Genomic DNA, 19,710 nt, shown 5'->3' with positions numbered 1-19,710 from the left:
CAAGATCAGATAAGAATTTGTTGGATCCATTACTTTTGCCTGAGAGAGATTCCCAACAAATGTCTGGATAGGATAAAATCTCCCATGATCACTATGTTGGGCTTTTTTGAGAGCTTGGCCATCTGATGTAGAAAGAGTTCATCCATATCTTCTGCTTGTCCAGGTGGCCTATAGTAAATGCCTACAATGGTGTCCTTTCTGTTGTTCTCTCCTTGTATTCTTACCTACTCCCCTTTTATTAGGTCTGTTTCTTAGAAAAAAGTTGTACCCTTCAAGCCTTGTATTCCAATCATGTGTATCATCCCACCAAGTTTCCGTGATGCATATGACATCGCATTAGGAGCTCCAATTCTCCTAGTTTCCCATGCTCTGCATTTGCGTAGAAATATTTCAGTTTGTGATCGGTGTCTCTTGCTCTTCTACTTTCCTTCTGAATTTTTTTTTTGTTCTTTCTTTCCACTTCTAATAGCGAGGTTCACAAATGTATTCATTATTTTCCTCAGTTCTCTACACTGTTTGAGGAGATGTCACCAGCAATGGAGGACGCTTTAGCCAAAGGTCACATGGGGATCATTACAACCCTGGCAGAGACATGTAAGAGACTGGAGAGTAACCAGACCACCTTTGTCACCCATCTGATGGAGGTAGGTGGCCCAACACACATCTGCGCCCTTGTCTATTTATACCTTCTACATTTACATAGTCTTCTCCGCTCCCCAGGCCTTCCACTGCTCCTCCCCGGCCTCCCGCCGAGTCACCTGTGTGCCGCTCTTCCTGTCACTAATGACCTATGAGACCTACTACAAGATCGAGGAAGAGGAGAAACAACCTGAGCATGAAGTAAGTCCGGTCATGCCTGACTAATTGGGACATATATTCCTGACCAAAGAGGGCAGTATTATAGTAGTTATATCCTTGTACATAGGGGGCAATATTATAGTAGTTATATTCTTGTACATAGGGGGCAGTATTATAGTAGTTATATTCTTGTACAGGGGGCAGTATTATAGTAGTTATATTCTTGTACATAGGAGCAGTATTATAGTAGTTATATTCTTATACATAGAGGACAGTATTATAGTAGTTATATTCTTGTACATAGGGGCAGTATTATAGTAGTTATATTCTTGTACATAGGGGGCAGTATTATAGTAGTTATATTCTGGTACATAGGAGCAGTATTATAGTAGTTATATTCTTGTACATAGGAGCAGTATTATAGTAGTTATATTCTTGTACATAGGGAGCAGTATTATAGTAGTTATATTCTTGTACATAGTGGCAGTATTATAGTAGTTATATTCTTGTACATAGGGGCAGTATTATAGTAGTTATATTCTTGTACATAGGGGCAGTATTATAGTAGTTATATTCTTGTACATAGGGGGCAATATTATAGTAGTTATATTCTTGTACATAGGGGGCAGTATTATAGTAGTTATATTCTTGTACATAGGGGGCAGTATTATAGTAGTTATATTCTTGTACATAGGGGGCACTGTTATAGTAGTTATATTCTTGTACATAGGGGGCACTATTATAGTAGTTATATTCTTGTACATAGGAGCAGTATTATAGTAGTTATATTCTTGTACATAGGAGCAGTATTATAGTAGTTATATTCTTGTACATAGGGGACAGTATTATAGTAGTTATATTCTTATACATAGGGGCAGTATTATAGTAGTTATATTCTTGTACATAGGGGGCAGTATTATAGTAGTTATATTTTTGTAGATAGGGGCAGTATTATAGTAGTTATATTCTTGTACATAGGGGGCAGTATTATAGTAGTTATATTCTTGTACATAGGGGGCAGTATTATAGTAGTTATATTCTTGTACATAGGGGGCAGTATTATAGTAGTTATATTCTTGTACATAGGGGGCAGTATTATAGTAGTTATATTCTTGTACATAGGAGCAGTATTACAGTAGGTATATTCTTGTACATAGTGGCAGTATTATAGTACTTATATTCTTGTACATAGGAGGCAGTATTATAGTAGTTATATTCTTGTACATAGGGGGCGGTATGATAGTAGTTATATGCTTGTACATAGGGGGCGGTATGATAGTGGTTATATGCTTGTACATAGGGGGCGGTATGATAGTGGTTATATGCTTGTACATAGGGGGCGGTATGATAGTGGTTATATGCTTGTACATAGGGGGCGGTATGATAGTGGTTATATGCTTGTACATAGGGGGCGGTATGATAGTGGTTATATGCTTGTACATAGGGGGCGGTATGATAGTGGTTATATGCTTGTACATAGGGGGCGGTATGATAGTGGTTATATGCTTGTACATAGGGGGCGGTATGATAGTGGTTATATGCTTGTACATAGGGGGCGGTATGATAGTGGTTATATGCTTGTACATAGGGGGCGGTATGATAGTGGTTATATGCTTGTACATAGGGGGCGGTATGATAGGGGTTATATGCTTGTACATAGGGGGCGGTATGATAGGGGTTATATGCTTGTACATAGGGGGCGGTATGATAGTGGTTATATGCTTGTACATAGGGGGCGGTATGATAGGGGTTATATGCTTGTACATAGGGGGCGGTATGATAGGGGTTATATGCTTGTACATAGGGGGCAGTATTACAGTACTTATATTCTTGTACATAGGGGGCGGTATGATAGGGGTTATATTCTTGTACATAGGGGGCGGTATGATAGGGGTTATATGCTTGTACATAGGGGGCGGTATGATAGGGGTCATATGCTTGTACATAGGGGGCGGTATGATAGGGGTCATATGCTTGTACATAGGGGGCGGTATGATAGTGGTTATATGCTTGTACATAGGGGGCGGTATGATAGTGGTTATATGCTTGTACATAGGGGGCGGTATGATAGGGGTTATATGCTTGTACATAGGGGGCGGTATGATAGGGGTTATATGCTTGTACATAGGGGGCAGTATTACAGTACTTATATTCTTGTACATAGGGGGCGGTATGATAGGGGTTATATGCTTGTACATAGGGGGCGGTATGATAGGGGTCATATGCTTGTACATAGGGGGCGGTATGATAGGGGTTTAATGCTTGTACATAGGGGGCGGTATGATAGGGGTCATATGCTTGTACATAGGGGGCGGTATGATAGGGGTCATATGCTTGTACATAGGGGGCGGTATGATAGTGGTTATATGCTTGTACATAGGGGGCAGTATTACAGTAGTTATATTCTTGTACATAGGGGATGTTCTGGGCCTTCACAATATATAAGATCTTGTAAGCTTTATAATGTTGTGTCTGTATCTTCCATGTTCAGGATCATCCGGACATAAAGCTGCAGTTTGTTAACTATCATGGCTCCATATTACTACAACACCTCCTCCACTTTCAAGATCCCGCTCCAGTTCTGCACAGCTTGGGGAATATGACAGAAGCCGACCTCCACACTGTAGCTTGTAGTCAGCCTGGGTGCCATGTGTTCGATGCCCTGCTCAATAGCGCATCCATCACGGAAAAACAGAGAAAAAAAGTTCTACGAAAGTTAAGGGTGAGACTGCAGTGAGGATCCAGTGTCTGCTCCCTAACCTGCAAGTGTGGGGCAATAGGCTGGGACCGCATGTTTGCTTCGTTTTCGTCACTCTGGGGTGCGTGTTGGATAAGAGGTCAGAAAGAGGCAGTAATTACGTTTTTTTTTCTCTCGTCTAGGCTCACTGCATGGAGCTGGCCTGTAACAAGTATGGAAGCCGAGTGCTGGACCATGTATGGAACTCATCCACCTTGGGAGTGAAAGAGGAGATTGCCCAGAAACTCGGTAACCGTACATCTACATGCTGGGGAAGACTTCCGTACACACAAAGCATGAGACTAAACTGGCATTTACATTGGCATCAGTGCCAGGGCAGCTTTAGTGTTGGGTGGCCATGACATGAAGGGGGTTTGCCAGTCTGGTATAAACGGCTTTTCAAGGGTAAAGACGATTGGTTGGGACAGTCGCCAGTAATTCTTGTCGGACAGATCTGACCCAGTGGCTCGGCCTTACCAAATTGTGTTTATAACATCTTGGATTTTTGTCCTTCTGTTCACCATTAAAATGTTATTTCTTTCCCTTTTTTCCAGTTGAGAGACTCCAAGAGCTGCAGAACAACCCCATTGGGCACCACATCGCCCGTAACTTTGCTCTATCTCACTTTGTAAAGCGACGTAAAGACTGGGAGGAGCACCAGCAAGCGGAGAACAAGCGGCGCAAGATGTTTGCTGACATCCTGGAAGGCTAAAGAGAAGCTTAGCAGCCGCTAGTTATCTTCTGTGCGGCGCCCCCATGAGGAGACGTCCCCGGTGCCATGTGGCGTGCCGCCTCCAGCTCGCCATCTACTAATGTGTAGCGTCCGAGGACAATCACTGCACGGCCCTATTCCCAGGCAATAAGGGTCCATCATGGGGACTGAGAGGTGGTCCTATAGACCCAATGGTATGGAGCTTGGGTCCTGACGCTGACTGCGAGACCACAGTTGTTACCACCACTATGTATGTCTGCAGGTGAACCCAGCATCTCCCAGGGACATCTGTACCCCCAGATTATCATCATTGTCTGTATGTAGGAACCGTTCCTCCTGAAGGTCCTTTATACGGATCCAATTGTCTATTATAATTGGTAATTTTAGATTTTTTTGGAATTGCACATCGGTGGTTTTATAGTTGAAGCAACAGACGGGCCTTTAAGAGAGACTTCCCAGAAGAAGGATGTATAAAAGCCCCTGTATTGTACATCCCAAGTGTGAGAACCGCCGTTTAATGTCTTCCTGCTTTGTTGGGATCTGATTGCTGGGATTTACTGGCCGAAGCCTGAGGCAGCACCGCTGGGAGATCCTGATGGCAGCCTGGCATCCTCTGATTTGTGGCAGGTATAGGGTTGGCATTTTAGGGGAATTATTGGTCGTTAACACTCTTAGGCCGGCTGCACACGAGCGGATATTTGCTGCAGAATCCGCGGTTGGCGTCCGCACAGAGGATCCGCAGCACATACCCTTCATAGCATGCTATGGAAAATCGCTTTTTCCTTCACACTCGCAGAAACGAGTTGCGTTTTCCACGAGCGGAGGAAAAATCAAAGGATCTGTTTTGCTGCGGGCTCGGCACCAACGGCTTCCATCTGAGTCAGTGGAAGCTGTGCGGCCCGCAGCCCAACCACAATTGACGTGGATAGGCCATCGTTACCCACATTATTGCCTAGCGACGGCACGGGAAAGTATTTAAAAATCTGTACTGCACATGAGCGATGGCGAGCATCCGCGGTCATCCACAATACTGGAAAAGCAGGTACATGGGGTCAGAGCCGGATTCCACTGTGGGAACCCACATGTGGAATCCGGATCGCCCGTGTAAGACCGGACTTATTGATTGAACTCTCAGTACTGTTTGTACGTTAAAGAAAACTCAATAAAAATGATGAAAACCAAAATTCTGGAAATGTTTGCAATTTTCTGATTTCTTCTCCCCGTTTACTATGATGAGGTCGCCAACCAGCACTGAAAACTGAATGTGGCTCCGAGAGTAAATAAGGCTGAGGACTACGGCTGTAGATCATAAAACATTAGTACGCACCTCTATGTGCCCCCATCAGGGAGAAGCCCCCATTCACAGCACATTGGGGGGTCTGCATTCAGCATATGCATCAGGATATACTTGTGATGTGTCGGCTGAACGCATCCATGGAGCCTTCTTGGCATCTGCTGGCAGCTATACACCGGACCTCTTATTACTGAAGAGGAAAGCTTCATCTGCTGCTCCTTCCATAAACCACATGGGGGGCCTATGGCTGACATACATGGCATAGGAAGTGCTGAAGGGGGAAGAAGGGCATCGGCTTAGGAACATGCTAATATGGATGCCTGGATTGGGTATCAGCCACCACTTCCCATAGTATCCGTGTCTCCAACTGCTGTATATGGCACTAATCTTGGTATTATCCCACCCTAGCATTGGACTGCTATATGGGCACTAACAAGTAAATATAGCCAACTTCTGACACTACGAATATGACCTCCTGCCAATGTAATATGAGGCTTATCGAGGGGCTGCTGCTAAGTCTATGGCTTTACCCAGAAAGAAATGAGATAGGAAGATGAAACTTTACATTTATTCCACATACTCTGCACTGATGCCTATCACACTTCTTACATCGGTATTCCAAGTTCTGTAAGCCTTGCGAAAAGGATTTCTGAAATTTGGTCCCCTTGAGGTGTATTTTCAGGTTTGGAAACAGATGATAGTCGGAGGGAGCTAGATCTGGTGAATAAGGTGGGTGGTCAACCAGTTTGAAGCCTAGCTCCACCAGTTTTGCCATGGTCGCTTGTGCAGTGTGAGCGGAGGTGTTGTCTTGCAGGAACAAGATTCCTTTGGACAGCTTGCCGCGCCTTTTGGCCTTCAGAGCTGCCTTCAATTGGTCCAAAGGTTTAATGTAATACCTTACATTGATGGGGGAACCATTTTGAAGGTAGTCCACTAGCAGCACGACCTCCTTATCCCAGAACACAGACGCCATCACCTTAGTTACTGAACTTTGGGAGAGGAGAACCACTGTGCCTCCACTCTCTGACTGCTCCTTGGTTTCAGGGTCATACAAATAAATCCAGGTCTCCTCCATAGTGACCAGTCGATCCAGGAAGTTCTTATCAGTCCGGAAACGCTGACAAACGGACCGGGAAGTTTTCACTCGATGCTTTTCTGATCTGTTGTCAAACATTTGGGGACCCACTTTGCAGATGGCTTCTTCGTGTTCAAATGTTCATGGATGATGACACAAACACGTTCACCAGAAATCCCCATGATGTCTGCTATTCCTTTGGCTGAAATTGGCCGATTCTCCAGTATGAGGTTGTGCACAGCATCAACGATCTCCGGAACAACAACCCCTCTCGGTCGTCCAGGACGCTCCTCATCATTGGTGCTGAAGTGGCCCGTTTTAAATTTGACAACCCAGTTCTTAACTGTAGAATATGAAGGGCATTGATCCCCCAATGTCTGTGACATATCACCATGAATATCCTTCGCAGACTTTCCTTGCAGAAACAAGAATTTTCTCCCTCCTCTGCTCTCATTTGCTGTGAATATCGCCTTAGACTCCGCCATTTTTGTTTTCCCGCGTGCCGAGATCACTGTTGCCATAAGCTACAAACACAAAATTTTGAAAACCTATATTAGACACATAAGGCTTTCATGTGATGTAACATTCGTTACCATAGAAACAAAAAAAGAACAAAAAGCCAAAGAATTATCAGCAGCTTCAGTGGACGGCGGCGATCTACACATGTATCATACAGCATATACTGCCGGCCTTTATGTAGACCATGTTGGGTAATAATATTGGGCCCCGTATTATTATATTCTTGGCTGTTAATTGTTACATGCTATTAAAGCAATAATAATTAGCCCTCCATTAACACTGGTTGGTATAATCAATAGAGATAAATGGGAGTGGATGGAGAAACCAGAGTTTATATTAATACATGAAGACTGTTTAGAGTTCCTGTAGAGATGAAATGATGGGTCATGTATACAGTATACAGCGCATAGAAGTGATTGCTATTGGTCAGTCATCAGTCACATGACCAGTGGCATGCGGGCAGTTTGAATCTTGAGTGGCAGTTGGCAGAGACTGGATGCAGAGCAGCAGCAGCGATCAAAAATGGAGGAAGAGGAGATTGTAAGAAGAGGAAGGAAGCGAAGAAGAGACGTCATTGATTCATCAGAAGATGAGGAGACGTCTGGGAAGAAGAGCCATGGGAGGAAGAGGAGGATTGGCTCAGGACAGATCTGGCAGGAGGAACATCATGAAGGCCAGAGAGGAGGAGGAGAATGTGGAGGAGCAGAGGTGATCCTCATCTTGGACTCCAGTGAGGAGGAGAACCCTGCAATCAAGAGAGAGGAGGAAAAGACAGAAGACCCCCGGAGCTCAGGTAGAGAACTACAGATTGGGGGGCATGGAGGGCCAGAACCCCTATAGAGGTGCATACACAAGTGGGACTGAAGCCACGGAGCTCCACCGACACATGGAGACTTGTTTCATCTTCACCGCTTAGTTCATCTAGGGAACAAAAGATGTATTAACCCCTTAATGATGTGGCCCCCTTTTCCCCCCCACTTTCGTTTTTCCTCACCCCTTATAAAGAATCATAACTTCATTTCTCCATCGATGTGGATGTCTGAGGGCTCGTTGTTTCTTGCGGGACGACTTGTATTATTTAACGGTCCATAAAATGTACTGAAAACCGTTTACAGAATTCTAAGGGGAGTAAAATGAAAAAAAACGACATTCCGCCATATTTCGGTGCGTCTTGTTTCTACGGCGCACGAACTGCAACACAAATGACCTGATAACTTTATCCTATGGGTCAGCATTATTACTTCCATACCAAACAGAGAGTTTTTTAGTTTTTTGCCGTAATACTTTTTATTTTTCAAAGACATTTAATTTTTAAAATTATTTTCTGCCGCCATCTTTTGCGCACAATAACTTTTATTTTTCCGTAGACATCGTTGTGTGAGGGCTCATTTTTTGTGGAACGTCCTGGGGTTTCCGTTGGTACCATCTTATATTGCATTCGACTTTTTGATAGCTTTTTTTGAATTTTTTCTTGGAGACAGGGTGACCAAAAAAGTGCATTTCTGGCGTTCTTTATTTTTTTTTCTGACGACGTTCATCATACGGGGTAAATAATGCATTATTTTGAGAGATCGGACTTCTATGGAGGTGGAAATACCAAATATGTATGTTTGTTTTATGATTTAGATTCTCTTATAAATATGGTAGAAGGAGGGGGGGGGGGGGTTAAACTTTTATTACTCTTTTTTTTTTTTTTTAAACAATTGGTAAAGCTTTATTGATTTTGCTTGAAAAACACCTGATTGAAAGGTTGAAACGTAGCAACCATCTGTATGGCAGCCATTTTTAATGGAGGAATGAAGGTTTGAAACTTTTTACTCCATCTATATGCTGCCGCGGGCTTTCTTTTCATTTACTGAAGCAAATGGAGGTGACATGCGGTGTGCAGGGAGGACGCAGATGGCGGCGGCTGTGTACAGGGAGGACATAGATGGTGACATGCGGTGTGCAGGGAGGCCGCAGATGGCGGCGGCTGTGTACAGGGAGGACATAGATAGTGACATGCAGTGTGCAGGGAGGATGCAGATGGCGGCGGCTGTGTACAGGGAGGACATAGATGGTGACATGCAGTGTGCAGGGAGGATGCAGATGGCGGCGGCTGTGTACAGGGAGGACATAGATAGTGACATGCAGTGTGCAGGGAGGATGCAGATGGCGGCGGCTGTGTACAGGGAGGACATAGATGGTGACATGCAGTGTGCAGGGAGGACGCAGATGGTGACATGGGGTGTGCAGGGAGGACATAGATGGTGACATGGGGTGTGCAGGGACTTCGCAGCTCCTGAGATGCTGAACGAGGAGGAGTACAACGCCGCCATCGACTGGTATGCCTTAGGTAAAATTATAAACATGATGGTTACCAGCAGGTCCAAGTATCATCGAGGACGATTTGATGCTTCCAACATTGAGGTGAAGAACATCATCAGAAAGGTGAATATATTCTCTATGTGATACATGTTATAATAAACCAGGGCAGTAATAGGAGTCCAAATCACTAAATTAAATTTGTTTTGTTTTCAGCTCCTCCAGAAAGATCCTACGAAGCGCTTAGGGGTCAATGGCGACATCAGAGCACAGTGGTTTTTCCGGCATATTGACTGGGACTTGGTACGAGCCCTAAGGATGCAACCACCACACATCCCTGAACCAGTAAGTATTGGATATTGCATTGGTTGTAAGGGAGATATTATATGTAGACATGATAGATTTTATATATATTGGGTATAAATGAAGGTATATCATCAAAACTTTCTGCTTCCTTTTCTTTTAGTCAGACAACATCCAACTTGGCTCCAGACCGTTCGATCTTGAAAGGATGGAGGCAGCAGACAATCACTGCGCGCCCATATCAGAGCACCACCAGGTATTATTCACCGGGTTTTCTTTTGTCAAACCTAGCTGGAAAACCTTGGACAGCTCGTCGGGTCTGTGACATCATCAGAGCCAAATGTCCTCCTAAGAACCAAGAAGACCATCGGGAGCGTCTGGACCATCGGGAGCGTCTGGACCATCGGGAGCGTCTGGACCATCGGGAGCGTCTGGACCATCGGGAGCGTCTGGACCATCGGGAGCGTCTGGACCATCGGGAGCGTCTGGACCATAGGGAGCGTCTGGACCATAGGGAGCGTCTGGACCATCGGGAGCGTCTGGACCATCGGGAGCGTCTGGACCATCGGGAGCAGCTGGACCATCGGGAGCAGCTGGACCATCGGGAGCAGCGGACTATCATCAGGAGAAGGCCCAGCACATTCACTGGATCCAGCTGGATGACCTCAGGTGGTATAGAGGTGATATACTTTTTTTTACAGTTTTTTTCATGGCACTAGGATGTGCCTGACCATGTTAGGCGATCCGCATGCTAAGAATTGGATGATATTATGATATTATATGTGTAGTGTTAAACTATATATATATATATACTTCATAAGATATTAAAAATACTATTTCACTTACCGGGGATTATCAGTGTACCGGTGAGTGTAATTCTACATTTCCCCCTTCTCTATGACATTTCTTGGTATTGTCATTGGCAATGGGGAAATAAGGTGAGAGATGGCCGGCTATTAAGGGGTGGAGGAGGCCGGACCTTTTTTTTTTTCTCAATTCTTATGTCTGGCATTGGGATGTGACTGATCATGTCAGATGCAGCACAAGCCCAGAACATTGATACATATGATACAATATGCCCAGTATGGGACGATACTATGTCACTATATGTATAGGTTTACACTACATACAAACTTCAGAAGATATTAAACACTCTTACATTGACTGGTAACTACTGGCTGACCGGGGAGTGTAATATTATATTTCCCCCTCTTCTATGACATCCATTGCTACTGTCATTGGTGACTGGGAAATAAGGTAAAAGATGCCCGGCTGCTAAGGGGTGGAGGAGGCCGGTGTTGGTACATGCTAAGGGGTGGAGGAGGCCGGTGTTGGTACATGCTAAGGGGTGGAGGAGGCCGGTGTTGGTACATGCTAAGGGGTGGTGGAGGCCGGTGTTGGTACATGCTAAGGGGTGGAGGAGGCCGGTGTTGGTACATGCTAAGGGGTGGAGGAGGCCGGTGTTGGTACATGCTAAGGGGTGGAGGAGGCCGGTGTTGGTACATGCTAAGGGGTGGAGGAGGCCGGTGTTGGTACATGCTAAGGGGTGGAGGAGGCCGGTGTTGGTACATGCTAAGGGGTGGAGGAGGCCGGTGTTGGTACATGCTAAGGGGTGGAGGAGGCCGGTGTTGGTACATGCTAAGGGGTGGAGGAGGCCGGTGTTGGTACATGCTAAGGGGTGGAGGAGGCCGGTGTTGGTACATGCTAAGGGGTGGAGGAGGCCGGTGTTGGCACATGCTAAGGGGTGGAGGAGGCCGGTGTTGGCACATTCTAAGCAGTGGAGGAGGCCGGTGTTGGTACATTCTAAGCGGTGGAGGAGGCCGGTGTTGGTACATGCTAAGCGGTGGAGGAGGCCGGTGTTGGTACATTGTATCTGTTCTTACTGTTAGAGATACCAAATATGGTTATAAATTTATACTTTATGCAAATTATTCAATAAAGATAGTTCCTGTACAAATTGTATGGATTCTTGTTTCTCTTTTGTATGTTGTTCTTAATTTATGTTAAGATTTTTTTTATTATTTGTATTTTCTGTGGCATCGCCCAGTTAGGATGAGGGTACCTGCGGCCCATACACAATGTTAGTTGCATATGAGATGCGGGTTGGACAGTCTCCATTGACTTCAATGGAGGCCGTCCATGTTAAGTTCGCAGCAAAATGGAGCATGCTACGATTTTATTTCCTCCGCTCGTGGAATACGCAGTTCGTATCCGTAAGTGTGAGCGAAAAACTGAAAGTACATGCCTTTCAATGCATGTGATTTATTGTGGATTCATGGCCGGCAGCAGGGGCGTACCTAAAGGCTAAGGGGCCCAGGTGCAAAGGTTCAGCTGGCCCCCCCCCCTCCATCTGTACCCGTACCTATACCTAAACCATGCTAATTTACAAACATGATGCAGCCCCTTGGTGTAAGCCTTCTCATTATGACTCCTTTCCTTGACTACGTAAAAACCTGTTGGTAATGTCTTAAGCTGCTTTCACACGGCCGCAAAAATTGCGTGAGATTTGTGCGTTGCAAGACATACAAATTGCACATGAATATGAACCCCATTGTTTTGAATACAATCATACACGGGAGCGATGTTTTGGTTTTTCTCTGCATCACACGAGAATATGATGATGTGATGCCGGCTGGTTATAACACAACAACCCCTCACATCCATGTCACAGCACACGTTGGCGAGTGTGATATGGGGGCAGAGTTTCACGGCCCAATATCAGACTCACCCGTGTGAAATTAGCCTAAGGCCGGCTGAACACGGCTGGATCTGCATTATGGAATATGGAGCTGGCATCCGCCTACGGATTCAGCAGGATGTACCGCCCATAGCATGCTATGGAAAAGCGTTTTTTCCTTTACACGAGCGCAAAGCAATTGCAGTTTTCCACTCACGGAGGAAAAATCATGGCATGCTGTATTTAAGTGCAGATTCTGCACGGCAGCCTCCGCTGCCCTGACATTGCGGAAATGTCGCAAGCACCCGCGTCATCTTCTAGCGATGGCGCTGGAAAGTCAGTGATTAAAAGAAAAAAAAACTGTACTGTATACCAGCTGCACATATATAATTATATACAGGAGATACACAGGTTACACCAGCATTCTCCATATCACTATATACAGGATGTATATCCCCCTGTATCCCTGTATATAGTGGCATGTCCCATGCTGGTGTAACCTGTGTATCTCCTGTATATAATTATATATATATACAGCTGGTATAACTTATACCTCTCCTGTATATATATAATTATATACAGGAGATACACAGGTTATACCAGCATGCTCTATATCACTATATACAGGATGTATATCCCCCTGTATATAGTGGTATGTCCCATGCTGGTGTAAACTGTATCTCCTGTATACAAATATATATATATATACAGGATGTATAACTTATACCAGATGCACATATATAATTATATACAGGACATACACAGGTTACACCAGCATGCTTCATATCACTATATACAGGATGTATATCCCCCTGTATTCCTGTATATAGTGGTATGCCCCATGCTGGTATAACCTGTGTATCTCCTGTATATAATTATATATATACAGGAGAGGTATAACTTATACTAGCTGCACATATATAATTATATACAGGAGATACACAGGTTATACCAGCATGCTCTATATCACTATATACAGGATGTATATCCCCCTGTATATAGTGGTATGTCCCATGCTGGTGTAACCTGTGTATCTCCTGTATATAATTCTATATATATAGCTGGTATAACTTATACCAGCTATACATATATAATAACAATTCCTTCTCTACTCACCTCTGCAGCAGTCTCTGGGCAGCCTGTAATAGAAAGTCCCCCGTCTTTTGATCACATGACCAGAGCATAGTCACGTGATCTGCAGCCACAGGTCCTATGCATCCAGCGCTCCGGAGGTGAGTAGAGCCGCACCAGCCTCTCCCCCTGGTAATCGCTGGTCGGCAGAGACTGATAGACTGCAGCTGTGACCATTCACAGCTGCAGCCTATCAGTGGGAGGGCCGCACCGTGGGAGTCTGCAGCCTGTAATTGGCTGCCGACTCCTGTTGTAACAGCCCTCCCCTCTGCGAGTGCCGACTTGCGGCGCTGCCTCCCGTCTCTCTCCTCTCCTCTCCCTCCTCCCCTCTCAGGCATCATGCGGCCGACAGCGCTGATCCCCTGGGCCCCCTCAGCTCAAGGGCCGGGTCGCCGTTGCGACCCCTGCTTCCCCCCACCATACGCCAGTGGCCGGCAGTGCAGTGATAGACTGCAGTCGTGGCAAATCACAACTGCAGTATCTCAGTGGTAGGGAGGGCGGCGCCAGAGGAAGTCTAGAGTATTTACTTGGCTGCAGGCCGCTCCAGGTAACGGTCCCTCCTCTGCCTGAAATAGCCCTCAGCAGTGAAAGAATATATGGTGGGACACTGTGAGCCCCCTATTCGCTAAGAGCCCGCTTTGCATTTACGACCCCTTCAACACTTAGTGGTACGCTAGTGCATGTATAGAAAGTAGGACAATTTTTCACCAATCAACAATTAGACCGAGCCAGAGGTAGGATCTGATTGGCTGGCAAGCATGGCAGATCTGGAGGCCTTAATGACACCTTTGTCTACCATGGAAATCCATCTGTAGTGGCCTAGAGTTAATGGGGTCTCCTCCAGAATGTTCTATGTCTGTCTCATGTCCCTGTCTTGTCAGTGTCTTGTTTGTGGAGTACATTATACTTATGTGTATTGGACACACACTAGGGAGAGAGATCAGTGTGTGTGTGGAGTATGGAGGAGGTCAAGTGATTGCCTGATGCTCAGCCTGGCCCGTTTAACCAGGATATCCTCTGTACTACTGCTGAGTACTGAGAGAATAGAACCGCTTATCTGTGAGAAGAGAAAGAGGAAGGTGTGAGTGTTTTGCCGGTGGAAAAAGTGGTTGCCGGGAGTGAAAGGACCTGCAGATAACTTGGACTGTGGATTGTTCCAATACCCCATGAGTTCTACTGAGATATAAGTCCTGCATGTTGTGATTCCTGCAATTATTATCGACTTTATTGAGAAGTTAAGTAAATGGACAAGATCAATCAGTCCCGGTTTTGTTCCAAAATATACTTTTCTGGTGTTGGACTATTTCATTCGTCCACAAGATCCATTCCAGGAGGAGGAACGGTGGCGTCACAAGTGTCAATTAGACTTGAGGTAACTTCCGGTTACTATCCCTGTGATCTCCCCCAGCAGTGACGGTGTAGGGTCCTGAGCTACCCTCAGGGAAGGAGATGGTAGAGCCCCGTGAAAGGAAAACATCCCTACCATGCTGTCTCCTTAGCTGTGGGCCTGCCCCTTGGATGCTGCATAGCAGCACTCTACCATGGCATTGCAGGGTAATGATGGATGACAGAATTCGGCTAACTACATCCGTCACTCAATTACATTCCATGATCCCTATTGACCGCAGTTGCTATATGGTCGAAAATGGAGGTTTCTCTGCTCACGGACACTGGTGCAGGGTAGGCGCCTTAGTGATCGCTGTAAAAACCCAGAAGACTTGTCATTAAGGGGTTATTCAATATGCATTTTTACTGACCTCACTAATGGGCTCTAAACCTGCACATACATCGTTCTAAGGCGATGGATTGGCTGGCTACTGACAGCCAGGCTCCTGCTCTAACCACTGGTCGTAGAGAAAAATTTAGATCCTGTCAGTTTAACCCCTTACATGCCACAATCAATAGCAACTGCAGTATGCAAACAGATGACAGGAGTAGAGGGCTCCTTCTGTCACCCATCAGCACCCCACAGGGTGATTGCAAGGTTCCAATTGTTTTCCATGGCAGCCGGATGCCTGACAAAGGCCTATATGTTTGCTATGTACTGCAGCTCAGCCTATTGCAGCCCACCTCCCACAGAGTCTAATAGGCTGCTGTCGTAGGCTTAGGAGAGTGCACTACATAAGTAATGCAGTGTACTGTCCCAACAATCGAGTGATCACATCTTCAAGTGCGCCGGAGGGACTAAAAAAAGTGTCAAAGTTCAATAAAGTTTATAAAGAATAAAATTCCAATTTAAAAAAAGCTAATTTTTCTCACAAAGTCCCTTTTTAAATGGATAAGATGACAGAAATGTTGAAAAAATGTTTTACCTCAGAGTGCGGCCATTAAAAAATACAAGTTGTCCCAAGGTAAAAAACAAGCCCACATCTGGCTGTCAACGACTAACTGCTCTTGCAATGAGACTATAAAAATCGCTTGGTCCATAAAGCAAAAAGTAGGCCGGTCACTAAGAGGTTAAATGTTTTGCTTTGGACTTTTTGTGATGACAAATCTTTTTAGTTCTTTATATGCTATGATTATGACAATGATTATTATAGGACGATCAAAAGTATGGCAAAAAGTCCAGGCTGAACTCTGGTAGTTCTATTTCTATGTCCCCATGACAACACTTCTTGCTGTGAGTTCTGGCAGTTCAGGGTTGTCACTAGAACTTTATTTGTAGTAAAGCATCATCCACACTAATGCCTGCATGTCCGTCAGGCTGAGTAGTGGTGATTGGCGTAGGAGCAAATGGTAGAAAGTGTGGGTTTGTATATTCCATCACTGATCTCCCTGTAGAGGTAACGATGTAGCAGTCGTTAACATCACTGGCGCCTTATGATAACTCAGTCTACAGTTTTGAAGTACATTGGGTGAGAAGGGTTGTCCGGGACTTCTACTATAGAGGACCTGTTACATAGTAACAGTATGTTAGGTGAAGGGAGACAATGTCCATCCAGTTAAGCCTGTTTCCACCCTCCTGTTGATCCAGAGGAAGGCAAAAAAAAAAAACCTAGGGAGAAGCCAATTTATGCCAAATGGGGGAAAAAAGTCCTTCCTGACTTCATAATTACAGTCAGAATAATCCCTGGATCAACGTTTGAATGTTCCTACCTGACTCCAAGACCCGGATCAACAACCCCGCTGGTCAGCTAATGTCTATATCCTGTAATATCATAGCGCTCTATATAGACATCTAGTCCCTCTTAAACTCCTCTATGGATTTTGCCATCACTACGTCCTCAGGCAGAGAGTTCCACAATCTCACTGCTCTTACCGTAAAGAATCCCCTTCTATGTTGGTGATGAAACCTGCTTTCTTCTAGACGTAGCGGATGCCCTCTTGGCACCGTTGCAGTCCTGGGTATAAACAGATCATGGGAGAGATCCTTGTATTGTCCCCTCATGTATTTATACAGAGTTATTTGGTCGCCCCTTAAAGGGGTTGTCCCGCGAAAGCAAGTGGGGGTATACACTTCTGTATGGCCATATTAATGCACTTTGTAATATACATCGTGCATTAATTATGAGCCATACAGAAGTTATTCACTTACCTGTTCCGTTGCTGGCGTCCTCATCTCCATGGTGCCGTCTAATTTCAGCGTCTAATCGCCCGATTAGACGCGCTTGCGCAGTCCGGTCTTCTCCCTTCTGAATGGGGCCGCTCGTGCCGGAGAGCTGCTCCTCGTAGCTCCGCCCCGTCACGTGTGCCGATTCCAGCCAATCAGGAGGCTGGAATCGGCAATGGAACGCACAGAGCCCACGGTGCACCATGGGAGAAGACCTGCGGTCCACCGTGGGTGAAGATCCCGGCGGCCATCTTCGCAAGGTAAGTAAGAAGTCACCGAAGCGCGGGGATTCGGGTAAGTACTATCCGTTTTTTTTTTTAAACCCCTGCATCGGGTTTGTCTCGCGCCGAACGGGGGGGCTATTGAAAAAAAAACAAACCCGTTTCGGCGCGGGACAACCCCTTTAACCGTCTTTTTTCCAGGGTAAATAGTCCCAATTTGGATAGCCTCTCTGGGTATTCCAGTCCCGTCATTCCATTTATTAGTTTAGTTGCCCTTCTTTGAACCCCCTCCAGCACTGTGACATCTTTCCTGAGCACCGGTGACCAGAACTGTGCGCAGTATTCCATGTGGGGCCTGACAAGTGCCTTATATAGTGGGAGGATAATGTTTTTGTCCCTCGCCCCTATGGGCATTGACTGCTTCAGTTAAGTCTACAGTCCACTAGTACCCCGAGGTCTTTTTCCATATCACATTTTCCTAGCAGTACCCCATTTAGAGTATATTGGTGACATCCGTTTCTCCTGCCCATGTGCAGAACCTTACATTTATCAATATCGAACTTCATTTGCCATTTCTCTACCCAAGCCCCTGCAACACCCCAGAGGGGTGACCCTGGGCACCGGGCTACTGTGAAGAGCTGGGAGGGATAAGTGCTGACTTGTCACGGTGGCACTTGCCGTGCTCTGGTCCCGGAGGGATGACACGCAGCCAAGACCAGTGTATGATCGCAGGCCAGCTTAGACACCCCTATGATAGGGAATGCCAATAAACAGGATGGGGGAGTAGTAGTACAAATCACTCCTGATGCCACCATTCCCACACACTGGTATGCTACACGGCAGTGAAACGAACACAGACACTTGTGTATAGCGGCTCGGGTCCCCAGGAGCGGTTAGGGCCCAGTATAACTTTTACTGAGTATAACTTCTATAACAGGTAATGCAGGTACAATTCACTTTAAATGGTAACAGGCTATAGCTCAGAGGTAGGGAGGATACACAGGATGAATACGGCCCTACAGTCCATGTTATCTGTGTGTCACCGGTCCTGGATTGGGAGCACTCCAGAGGAGGAAGGTGGGTAGTTGGAAGAGATCTTTGTATTGACCCCTAACATATCTATACAGAGTTGTTAGAGCGCCCCCTTGTTAACGTCCTGGATATAACTAGATGATGGGAGAGATCTCTGTACTGACTGCAGATATATCTATACATAGTAGTTAGAGCTCCCTCTTGTTACAGTCCTGGGTATAATGGAGGATGGGAGAGATCTCTGTATTGACTAAAGATATATCTATACATAGTTATTAGAGCGCCCTGCTGTTAGTCCTGTGTATAAATAGATGTTGGGAGAGATCTCTGTATTGACCCCCGATACATTTATACATAGTTATTAGATCACCCTCTTGTTACAGTCCTGGATATAACTAGATGATGGGAGAGATCTCTATACTGACCGCAGATATATCTATACATAGTTGTTAGAGCGTCCCCTAGTTACAGTCCTGGGTATAATAGATGATGGGAGAGATCCCTGTATTGTCCCCTGATATATTTATGCATAGTTATTAGGTCGCGCCTTTGCTGTCTTTTTTTCTAAATTAATTATTCCAATTTTGACAACCTCTCTGGATATTATGTTGGAAGGGACTTCCAGGGTCATCGGGTCCGACCCCCTGCTCAGTGCAGGATCACTAAATCATTCCAGACAGATATCTGTCCAGCCTTTGTTTGAACATTTCCATAGAAGGAGCCCCTCACCACCTCCTGTGGTAACCTGTTCCACTCATTGATCACCCTCACTGTCAGAAAGTTTTTTCCAATATATATTGTACCTGCCAATTCTATTGTTTACTTTAATTGCCCACCTTTGTACCCGCTCAAGCTCTGATATGTCCTGCTTGGGCACCAGTGCCTAAAATTGTACACAATATTCCATGTGTGGTCTGACCAATGACTTGTAAAGAGGAGGAGCAATGTTCTCACCAGTTGCCCTAGACCTCTTCTGATGCACCCCATGATCCCATTGGCCTTGACAGCAGCTGTCTGACACTGGTTGCTCCAGTTAAGATTACAGTTAACTAAAATCCCCAATTTCTTTTCCATGTCAGTGTTATCTAGTGCTTTCCAATTTAGTGTGTAATGATGACATGTATCTCTCATAAACCATTGCTGATACAGAGTTATACAGCTATTTTCCTTGAGGTCCTCCAGGATCTCCTTTTTTTAGAACCCCCCAAACATTTTACTCACAATATAAGTCAGACTTACTGGCCCGTAGTTTCCGAGTTACTTTTTAGACCTCCTTGAATATCAGCACCACATCAGAACGCATATGTTACACAGTCTCCTTTCATTATTTTTCTGTTCGTTAATGTGCACCCCCCCC

The 19,710-nt window shown here is 45.4% G+C and overlaps 1 protein-coding gene across 2 annotated transcripts in view; it reads left to right on the top strand.

The window, feature by feature from the left end:
- Positions 1-19,710, top strand: part of NOP9 (NOP9 nucleolar protein) — a 57,447-nt gene that overhangs the window by 10,727 nt on the left and 27,010 nt on the right. Inside the window, exons 7-11 of one of the 2 annotated variants that reach the window (XM_066609031.1) lie at positions 504-644; positions 721-840; positions 3,290-3,520; positions 3,679-3,784; positions 4,090-5,431. In XM_066609031.1, coding sequence (XP_066465128.1) covers positions 504-644; positions 721-840; positions 3,290-3,520; positions 3,679-3,784; positions 4,090-4,247 — 756 coding nt within the window. In that variant the 3' untranslated portion in view covers positions 4,248-5,431. Of the gene's footprint in view, positions 1-503; positions 645-720; positions 841-3,289; positions 3,521-3,678; positions 3,785-4,089; positions 5,432-19,710 lie in introns of those variants that run through there. The other variant, XM_066609032.1, reaches the window with a different exon arrangement.

Source organism: Eleutherodactylus coqui, chromosome 6 (genome assembly GCF_035609145.1).
Source record: "Eleutherodactylus coqui strain aEleCoq1 chromosome 6, aEleCoq1.hap1, whole genome shotgun sequence".
NCBI classification, from domain to species: domain Eukaryota; kingdom Metazoa; phylum Chordata; class Amphibia; order Anura; family Eleutherodactylidae; genus Eleutherodactylus; species Eleutherodactylus coqui.
This window is presented reverse-complemented; position numbering and strand designations above follow the sequence as displayed.